Raw genomic sequence first — 10,830 nt, forward strand, 5'->3', positions numbered from 1 at the left:
TATTTTATATTATATTTATATTATTATTATAATTGTTAACAGTATTTAAATAGCGCCAAAATTTTACGCAGCGCTGTACATATTATATATATAATTATGTTTGTTTATGTATATATATATATATATATATATATAAAGAGATAGATAATATCAGGGAATCTCCATTTCTAAATGCTGGGTGGATTATACCAATAGCTACAAAACACTTTACATATCTTGGGGTTGATTTGCTAAAAGTAAGTTTACTTTTGAATAATAATGAATAAACTGTGTTCTTTTTCAATATGTAATCAAGAGCAAGAGAAACCAAAACATAGAATTCCTGCTAGCACACAATTAAGTTCTCCAAGTGAAGACAACTTCATTTTATTAATATAGACTGCAGAACCGGAACATTCAATATGCTAGATGAGCTGGCTCCACATATTTAGTAAATCAATCCCAAAGAGTATTGTTATGAGCCTGTCCACACCAAGATTGTTCCAGATAACATATCATACAATGTAATTAGGGTGACATAAATCTCTATGACCTGCAACATTTATTATATAGGTTTGAGGCACCCAGTTTATATATATTTCCCGCTAATACTGAAGTATTAAGGGTATAAAGTATCCTTCCTTTCCCCCCATGCACATGTGTACAATGTATGTATCCGTTTTTGATTGTACATTTAAAATTAAATTCTTTAATAAAAATGATTGAAACAAAAGTTTTCATATTGTAAAAAGGTAATGACTAGACTGAAAGTTAGGATTAAATCTATAGAGATGGATTATTTCTATTTCATTGAGTGTCTTTTATCATTCTGAAAAATAACTGACAATCAATCCTCGGTTTACGGATGTATTTCTAAAATAAAAATTGTATCACCGCCACATTAGTTAGTATCATTGGTTTTGATATCTTTGGGGACAAATTCTGAGCACTCCTATGTTTGACCATAAGTCCAACCTTGTGTTCTGCTCCAAGGCCTTGAGTATTCTTATTAAATCTCCAGTATGAATGGATACAATAAAGGAAGACGAAAAAGCGATGAAATATCCAGTTTATCACATCTTATATTTAAGCTTTGCATTTTCGGAAAAAAAAATGCTTTGTTTGATGAATGTCAAAAGCAACCTTAGTTCCCCTCACCTATTGCACCGAGACAGCTTGTGATTTGCGACTGCTAATTTATGACATAATTGCTGTGTACTGAGTCCATGAACCCTAATCTGTTTCTAATGAAGCACTCCATCCTCCATTGGCTGGGAGCAGAGGCTGAAGCCTGGGAGGATGCAAAGTGTGGCAGCTTCTGCTAAGTCATAATTTTCAGGGCTGGCTTGGAGATGCCTATCAGTAAAGCCCTGTCTGTCTGTTTTCTGTTAAGCAGATGGTGCCTCTCAGCAGTGACATATAACAAGCTGGTTCCACAAGATGTTGGTAATATGCTCTGTTATAATGTTATTCTTTACGAGCCTGGATGGAAATCGTCAACATTCTGCATCATTACAATGTGCTCTGAGCTGTTAAAAAGCCAGCGAAATGAGATCCAATCAATGCGGCAAGAGGAACAGACTTGTGTGGGCCTATTCACAAAAAAGGGAGAAAGCATAGTTCCAACTTTCCTTCCTTTCGGAACCAGATTACTTCTGTCCCTGTTCTTTGGTTTGATGTATGATGTTTGTTTGAAAAAAAAATATGTATACTTTTTAACATAAAAATGTTATACTGCGATAAACCTTTCATCTAACTTCTACATCACTGCATATAGATAAAATAAAATGCTAGAACAAAGAAAAAGTAGTAGCGAAAAAAATAAATATTTGTCTTGTATAATAATTCTTTATGGTCTGTGGTATGGAAGGCTCTTTGCCTACATACTGTGTTCCCCTGGTATTGGTGGGTACTTTGCTTAAACACTATTTGCCCCTGGTAGGGGCTTGTCCTTTGTCTACATTCTGTATGCCCCTGGTAGGTGTGGACCGTTTGCCTACGTACTATGTTCTTCTGGTAGGAGTCGATGCTTTGCCAACATACTATGTAGATAGAGGAGAACCAGTTGCCTATATACTATGTACTTCTGGTAGGGATGGGTACTTTGCCTCCTCGTGCCCTTCGATGGGGAGTATGCTTTGCCCATATAATATGTGCCTCTGCTGGTAGTATGTCCTTCGACTTTTTACTATGTGCTGCTGGTAGGGGTGTTTTTTTTTTTGCATAAATATTATGTCCCTCTGGTAGGAGTATGTCCTTCACCTATATAATATGTGACTATGGCAGAGATGTATCCTTTGCCCACATGTTATGTACCACTGTTAGTGGTATGTGTCTGACCTATATATAATGTGCCCCTTGCAGGGGTACATCCTTTGCCCACATATTTATGCCTCTGCTAGGGGTATGTCCTTCACCTATATACTACGTGCCTATGGCGGGGGTGTATCCTTTGCCCACATATTATGTGTCTCTGCTAGGGGTATACCCTTTGCCTACATACTATGTGCCCCTTCTAGGAGTGTGTCTATTGCCTACATATTTTTTGCCCCTGGTAAGGTTGGGCCTTTACATACTATGTGCACCTGGTAGGGATGTCATCTGTCTACAAACATAGTCCAGTTTGCTGGTTTGTATTTTTATGGTATTCATTTTTATGAAGTTTCCCTGTAATGGTTGTCTATATGCCACACAGTGCATTTAATAATGATAAAGAATCAGCAGTAGCGATCATTTTGCAGAGACTGAACTGACGTGAGAAACCCAATAATGAGGAGTTATACAAGGAGCACAATGCAATTATGTTGCGATCCAATATGGCTGCCACGTATGCACATATATACAAAAGCTTTACATAGTTTATATATAAAAAAAAATAGGACCATAGACATTGGCTGAATGTAGGTAAAACCATACCCCAAGGTTTCTACAAAGATTCTCTTCAACAGAATGGCATACCTGTTTGCTAAAAGTGGATTTGAAAGAATATAAAAATGTTGGTTCCCCTCTGGGTACTCTTTGTGCATTGCACTTTTCTAAGGCTACTGTAGACATGTAAGCGCTCCTGGACAGGGTCCTCTCCTCCTCCTGTGTCATTGTTTGTATCTGTCTGTCACCTGCAACCAATTTTTAATGTACAGGGCTGCCTTATATGTTGGCACTGTATAAATCCTGTTTAATACTAATGATAATGATAAAAAGGCTACTGTAGACATATGCACCATGTTAAAGATCATTCCACAAACAATCAGGATTTTCTTCATAAGTACAACAACCGAAAATTTAAGTAAATATTGCATTCTCCTTCAGGCGCCCCTTTCATGTCTACAAGTAGCAATAGTTGACACAATATCAAACGTTTAATCCCTATACACCACTTGATATAAAATCTGTTCTAAAATTAGTTGGCGGCTTTTTTGACTCTATCTAAATAAAGAATTTAAAATTAATTGGAACGCTGCCAACCACTAACATTGTACTGCTGCTTGATCAATGGTCTTTCCTAATAAATGTTAGATTATACATTTGGTTTTCAAAATTAATTGGGAAAGGCCTCTCTTTATTGTTTTTATTACATTGGACGTCTAACCTATTAACAAAGATGCCTAGTGTTAAATACTGCTATTACAAGAATGGTATTACAGCAAGGTACAGAGCACATTAGGAGATCTTTGCACATTCTGTAACATCACTATGTACCCACTCAATAAACTCAAGGGAATGGGTCTTTTTTATATACGCGGTCCGTTTCATAGATTACACTACATCCATAAAAAATGCATCTCCGGCATACAGAATCTTTCCACATATGACATGATTACATAGAATATATATTTATATATCTAATTTATAGCTCCTACAACATGACCAGAGTCATTTTCCGACTTTTCCAAAGCAAACAGACTTGTCCCTGGCAACGCTGCTTTGGAAATGCAGTCAATATTTCACGCACGATTGTTACGTTAGTTAAGGGACATTTTGAATTTTAAAGGCAACTTTCCAAAAAAGTATTAACTCGCAAAGTGAATAATACAGATATAGAAGATAAGCAGTGAATCTGGCACAAAGATAATAGGAATAAGCGGTAGAAACTCTGATAATAATGTTTTAATAATACGAAGACAGAGGGCAGACTGACAACCTCTGAAAGGTCGAACGCTGGAAATGTTGTAACGAATCAGTATTAAAATCATATAAAGCATCACATGTCAAGCTTTGATCTTTAGAAGGTCAGCAATGCTTCTGATCTTTGTCTGTGACAACTGAATTACGTTTGTTGTGGTTAATGCTAAATTAAGGAAACCACAGAACATATAGGCTAATCTAAACTACTGTACACTATCAGGACAATGCAACCCTGCTAGGTATAGATTAGGGAGAATGACTGTATCATCGCAGGGCATGAAGAGTTGTATCTAAAGTATACATGCTGCAGAAAAAATATATATAAGAATGAAAACTTAAAGCAGAAAGTAAATTTAATCCATGGGTCTGTTGACACTGGTTTGGCCCTAGTGAGTTTACAGTTGTTGAAGAACTAGTAGTCTATGCATGCCATGCCATGCTCATTCAGTATTTAACTATTAGGGGTACAGACCTGAGGGTAAGTTTGAGTATTTATTATGGGGTAATAATGAATCTTGATGATTTTCTGCTGGATCTGTGATTTCTGGGTCTCAGCAGAATGGTTATGTAGAGATGGATGGCTGATTTGCCATGTGGTCAATGATCCTGGGCACGTAACGCTTAAAATTGGCGGCTGCATGGCAAATCGGTTGTCTGCCCAAACATAAAGCAGCTCTGATGAGACCCAGAACATTATTACAGGCTTTTTTTGGGCTTTCTCAAATGCTTGGAAGCTGCTATAAGAACGTTTTTTGGACATAATGGGACACAAAAACATTGATATATTCTCCCAAATACTTTCAGAATGTAATTTCTATTCAATGCATGGATAAAACACAGCAGGAACCTGAAGCTGCATGGAGCACAAATGCAACTGCGGAGCAAGTGCAACAAAACTGCAAAGAAACCACACCGCCTAGAAAGCGCCTGTGAAAATAGTTTTTTTTTACCCGCTCACATGTGTTTTAGCGATATTCTGGGATCTTGGTGGTGATTTCACATTTAGGAAGCAGTAAACCACTGTAATGGTATTTCTTCAACAAGCTGAGCATAGTGTCCCTATCAGGCATGGAATTTTTTGACCTATAACCTTTTGTTCCACCAGTGCCATAATCAATCTGCAGTTCATGTAACAGTGTATGTAATACATGCATCTGTATGGGTAAGTTAGGGATGTTACAGATATGTCCTACGTTGGGTCTATGAGTATGGAAATAACTTTGATCGAGGTTAGATTGTAAGCTTTTTGGTAAAGAATTTGCATTCATGTGCAGTGGGAGAAAAATGAACCTATGTTATACTATAGAATCAGTCCGCCACCATTCCGAGAATCAGGAAAGACATTTTATACCCGATAGAAAATATCTGTCACATCTCTCAATTAGCAGATACCAAAGTAATCCCACTTTAGCTCTACATGCAATAGCTTTTGTATCGCTTCTGTAAATTAATGAAACGGTTACTGTAAATATTAGAAACAAGGAAAATATGCGCTCGAAGAGTCGTTGATTCTCTTTGTGCCTTAAGGTTTTATGTATATATGAGATAAATGTGTTGAGATAATCAAATACTAAAAAACAATATAATAAAAATATATTTTGATCCTTGCAAATTCTGCAAAGGATTTTCCTAATGACTGGCACCCAAAGGGTCCATATGGACAGGGTCAGAGGGTAATTGAACTTTTAGCTAATAAAAGTTCTCACACATTGTACATTGCTCATAATTTAAACACATTTATAAGCTTCCAGTGGCAGCACCGATCAATAGACATGGTTTTGATAAACTGCAGATTATAGGACAGCGGGCACCCCGGTGCCACAAAAGTCCACCACAATTGAATACGTTTTGTAAGGGTCGCTCTCGAATTTCTGATCTTATGATTGAAAATAGAACACAGGTGAGGGTCGCTCATAAAATAAAAAAGTGTGACGCAATTAAAACATTGTCAGGTTTCTGAATTAACAATGTCACACTTGTTCTCGGCAGCGGAGAATGTTCCGCACAATATTTTGATAATTATCAATAGTGGTAAAGATTGTATACCGGATTCGCCTTGTCCCTGGCACACAGATAGCCTTGTTTTACTCTTGAAAGGCTGCGTTTGATTTACACTTCTCTAGCTTCAACTAAATGAGCTTAGGCACTGACTTCTCATTGCCTGGAACCAGGCTCTGCCAATGCTGGAGCTCGGCGGGGAAATGTCCCCCTCTTTTTAAAAAAAAAAAAGTCTGGGGATTGTCTTTCTAGAGGGAGTTTTAAAACTAATTCATTCATAAAGAAACGTGCAACCATTTATACGGAGAGTAAATAAACACGGCGGGGGCAGGCCGTGCGAAAGTCTCAGGCTTTTCCTTACTTGGCAGCACAGCACCGAGATATTACATTGCCTTAATTGACTCTGAAGGTGATATTTTAACTTCAACATTCAGACTAAATGGGGGAAGTGCATTGTTGTTGCTGTGTGTTTGGAGTTCTAATGGGTGAACGTACATAGACAGATCTGAGTTTGACAACAAGGATGCTTAAAGTGTGCTGCCAATGTAGCTCACCCAATCACCAACGCACAAATGTGGCACTCAAGTGGTGCACAGACCATTTCCCTTTCCATGGTGAGCAGTATAGAGTGGCTTTAAAGATTTAAACTGTAAACACGACAAGCAATTTTACAGTCAGAAGTGTTCTGTAGTTAATTCCTATTGATTTAATTATCCTAGGTGATGTCCAATTTGCTACTTGTAAAATTGTAGGCTATCATAGCCATTGCAATAAAAAAAATTCACAGAATTTATTTAAAGGGGGTTATTTATTACAAATATAAATACATTTTTGATCTAACATGTTTTTTGTTCTATCTTACCAAATGAGCAGTTACCAGCATGGTGGAACGTTACTATTTTATTATTGTTTTTTCTTGAATGGGAATGATAAACAAACATTTTCCCAATGTTATCTATGTGCAATTCGAGTACACATTGCCGCATAGCTGTGTGCACTAAAATCCCCTGTCAAGTTGGGGTTATATTTCTTTTTTTATGTTTTTTATGTTTTTTTTATCCTCACGCAAGACATGAAGTAAACAGTCCTGCTTGAAATTTATTCTGTATACTAAATCACCCCTAAAATCTGTTTCACATCTTGAGCACAAAGTTCATCTGGAGTATGCAATTCACATGTAAAGCTATAAAAAGGACTATAAGATATGTATCATTGCAGCAACCTCTGGAGTCCTGGGATGCACCAAGAAATATTAAGGATTTGGAATGGAAGAGGGGCTTTTCTGCTGATTTCAGTGTCATAACTGTTCCTGATATACAAGCTCTATTGCCGTATGTGCCAGACATGTAAATAAATATATATATATATATATATATACTATTTTAAATCATTCAATTGACCTTTTCCCACTGTTCTGCATTTCATACTGAGTCTTAGCTATAAAGTTGGAATGCAAAGAATCTATTCAAGTCTCCTAAAAATACAATATAAAATTGTAACCAGTTCTCAAGAGATGCAACACTTTTAGGATTTTCTAGGAGCGATAAAATACATTTGACCTGAACATCAAAAACAATACAAAGTTTCAATCAACCTGGCCCAAACAAGAAGAATTCTGGATATTGAGGGATTGTGATGCTTACCTGGAGGATGTTTGGATGTTGAAGTCTCTGTAGCAGGATCATTTCTTTGACAATCTTGAATGAAGCCAGCCTATAGCAGTCCTCCAAGGTTTGGTATCGTTTTAGGCAATTTTGGATGTCGTGACCTCCAAAATCAACTGATTTGAGGGCCACAGACAGGGTGTCATTCAAGATCAATTTGTATACAGCTTTGGTGTAACCAGAACCCAAATAATGCACGTTGGTCCCTTTGCTAATGTCCTGGCAACCTAGTAAAGGTGGCTGCAAAGACAGATCTATTTTTGGAGACAGAACGTCCTGATCGGAGATGGACCCCTTTGGGCTTTCCCATTTCTGGTTGTGTTCTGTGGATTGTTGGGCTAGGTCCATGAGCCTCCTCTCCAGAGGTCTCAGCAGCCTCTCTGTAGCTGATACTGGAGCTTGATGCTCCCTATAGCGGACAACCTCCTGGTACCTCTCCTGGAGCTGCTTGAGTAGATCCAAAGAACCCCCTTGGCCTTGCCATGATGCGCCTATTGGTACCGTGTTTTCCCTATCCTGTATCTGCTGGATATGGTCAAACCCAGGCACACACAGTAAATTCAATACAGTACCAAGGAAAAAGGACAAGCAAAATCCAGCGACCACTGCGATTTTCCTGCGCCTCATTCTCAGGTTTTGTCCGGTTGTCCAGCCGCTGGATCTTGCGTTCGGTTGCAAAGGTGAGATCTGCAGAAGACTTTTTTCACATTGTATCCCTAATTCCTGGCACTGCCGGACACCCCCCATATAAAAAAAGCTATGCTGACCCTTTGCCTCTGCACTTTTAAAGGGGACGTACTGTGTCACTTCTGCAAAACCGGTATACGCTCGCTTCTTAGCATCTGCTTGGTCCTGTTGCTCCGTTGCAGCAGCAGTTGGGTGCTTTCACCTCTCTGCAGCCTTTTCTCACTGTAGATGTTGGCTGCAGGACTGTCAGAGCAGGAATGAGGGAAGGGGGAGGCGTGTTTTGAGATGGTTCTCTTTAAGCCCAGCCTCTTGCTGAGTGACAGCATCAGTCATTCATAGTGGGATACAACACTTCCCCTTCTGCAATAGGCGTGCATTTCACATTGGGGGCATGTGGCTCCATGCATCTTCTGGCTCTCCAGATCTGTGAAGTTAAGGATGAGCTGAGAATGGGCTACTTGCTTTCCCTCTTCAAGCACACTGGAGACTGAGGACTAGATGTAAACACAGCATAATCATTCTGAGATCAGCGGCTGCCCCCAGCAGTTTAACTCCTAGTAAAGCAGTCTCTGCATAAGGCACAAATCAGGGGGTTTGAATGTGGCCGCCTGCGATAATGCATTGTGCACAGCACCCTGCAAAATGATATTAATAATTATAACAATCCGATAATTCCCGTATTTCAATAATACAGTAATTTCCGTCTGCACACAATCAGTTCACACTACAAGTGAAAATGCACAAGGAATTACAACACTTTCTTTATTTCATTTCATTGCATTTTAATTTATTTTTATTTTTTTTTGTATTTTTTACTTTTGAATTTTCAGTGAATTTTTTCTCGTTTTCAAAACAAATTTTAAGTAAAAAATAGTCTCCATATAATGCCCAGGAATACATCCGGCTGTGATTTTAAAAAAGGCACCACATAACTTGGACTGAATTACTTGGACAGTATACTTTTTTATGGGAAATCAATCTTTCAGATTGCAGAACATTGGTCGTTAAGATCTGTAATAAAACACCCATAGTGGGGACTCTTAATTTTTTCTGTGCCAAAATGGGCAAAATATAATACTTCTGCATTGGCTGAGCAGAGATAATGCAGCAAAACCTTCTTCTAAAGTTTTATATTTATTTCAAAGGTATTTAGGATCTGCATGATATAACAAAACATACTATTGTACATTTATATTTAGATAGATATGTGCAATGGGCCATGGTTGTTTATCACATAAGCAGGACATTCATAGTGCTGCACGGATATTGTACTATACAGCTCCGCAGCAAAAGCCATTCCCATTGCTTAGGCTGACCACAGATATTGCAATTGATTGAGACTTTTTAGTTTTTTAGGCATGCCAATAAACGATGGTGAATTCAAAGGACTTTATACGGAGATTGCACAGTTAAATTGTAAAGTGTTAGGACTATTAGAAAACAAATCTCTCAAGAACATCAGATGCTGATTGAGAGATCCCACCATTGAACATTGTGCTTTGGATTGGCAGATATATTGTGCTCACAACAACCATGTGTACAAGTTTATGCACTGAACAAACACCACTCATAACTGCCTTACATTGGAAAGCAATGGTGGATTGGCATGGACAATCAATTTTTCCCCAGAACCATCTGCTCATGTTTTGTCTAAAGTGGCTGCAGAGTTTCCCAAAAACAATGTCTAATCCAGATTGGGCTACAATCATTTTATATTTATGGGTACCTTAACCCTATAAGTTTCAAATTTTCTCAATAGGGATGCTGACTGCACTGTCTAATTTACTGATAGTTCACTGTTGTCACCATCATGAACCCCTCCATACGGCTATTGCTGGAGTGCATGTAGACATGTTGTAGCTGCAAATAGGCTGTGGGATATTAGCACTAAAATGCCACAAAGCAGGCAAAAAAGTGAAAAGACTAATTTCAACATAAACAAATGACAGATACAAAGTTACTCAGCCCACACCATTCTTTGCCGCTGTTTTTAAATCCCCCAGCAAACACAAAGCACTTGAAAAATCCAGTGAAACTCTTTTGTTCCATGCTTACTGTACATATTCAGCCTTTTTGTCCATGACACATAATAGGTCCCTACTCAAATTTATATTTAGCATAAAATGGTGAAAATAATTTGTGTTAATTGCACCGTCCAATAAATAATTAGGTAAATAAACAAATCTGATCATATGTACTGCCCCCACCCCAAGAAATAAATACAGTTCATGTGTATATTTAGGAATGTGCAGCTTTTTCTATTTGTCTAGCTGTTGAATAAACACAGTGGGCACAGTGGTGAATGTTTAGACAAGATTATCCCACCTTTGGGGAGGCGGGGAATGATTATCTGATGCCATTAAACTGGTAATGTATT

General features: G+C 38.1%; 1 protein-coding gene across 1 annotated transcript in view; it reads right to left on the minus strand.

Moving 5' to 3' along the window:
• The window catches only part of PKDCC (protein kinase domain containing, cytoplasmic), a 41,253-nt gene extending 32,406 nt beyond the window's left edge, over positions 1 to 8,847 (minus strand). The window contains exon 1 of the mRNA XM_072409792.1: positions 7,746 to 8,847. Coding sequence (XP_072265893.1) covers positions 7,746 to 8,513 — 768 coding nt within the window. The 5' untranslated portion in view covers positions 8,514 to 8,847. The remainder of the gene's footprint in view (positions 1 to 7,745) is intronic.
• Positions 8,848 to 10,830: the final 1,983 nt, after the last annotated feature.

This window comes from Pyxicephalus adspersus, chromosome 4 (genome assembly GCF_032062135.1).
Source record: "Pyxicephalus adspersus chromosome 4, UCB_Pads_2.0, whole genome shotgun sequence".
Classification (NCBI taxonomy): Eukaryota; Metazoa; Chordata; class Amphibia; order Anura; family Pyxicephalidae; genus Pyxicephalus; species Pyxicephalus adspersus.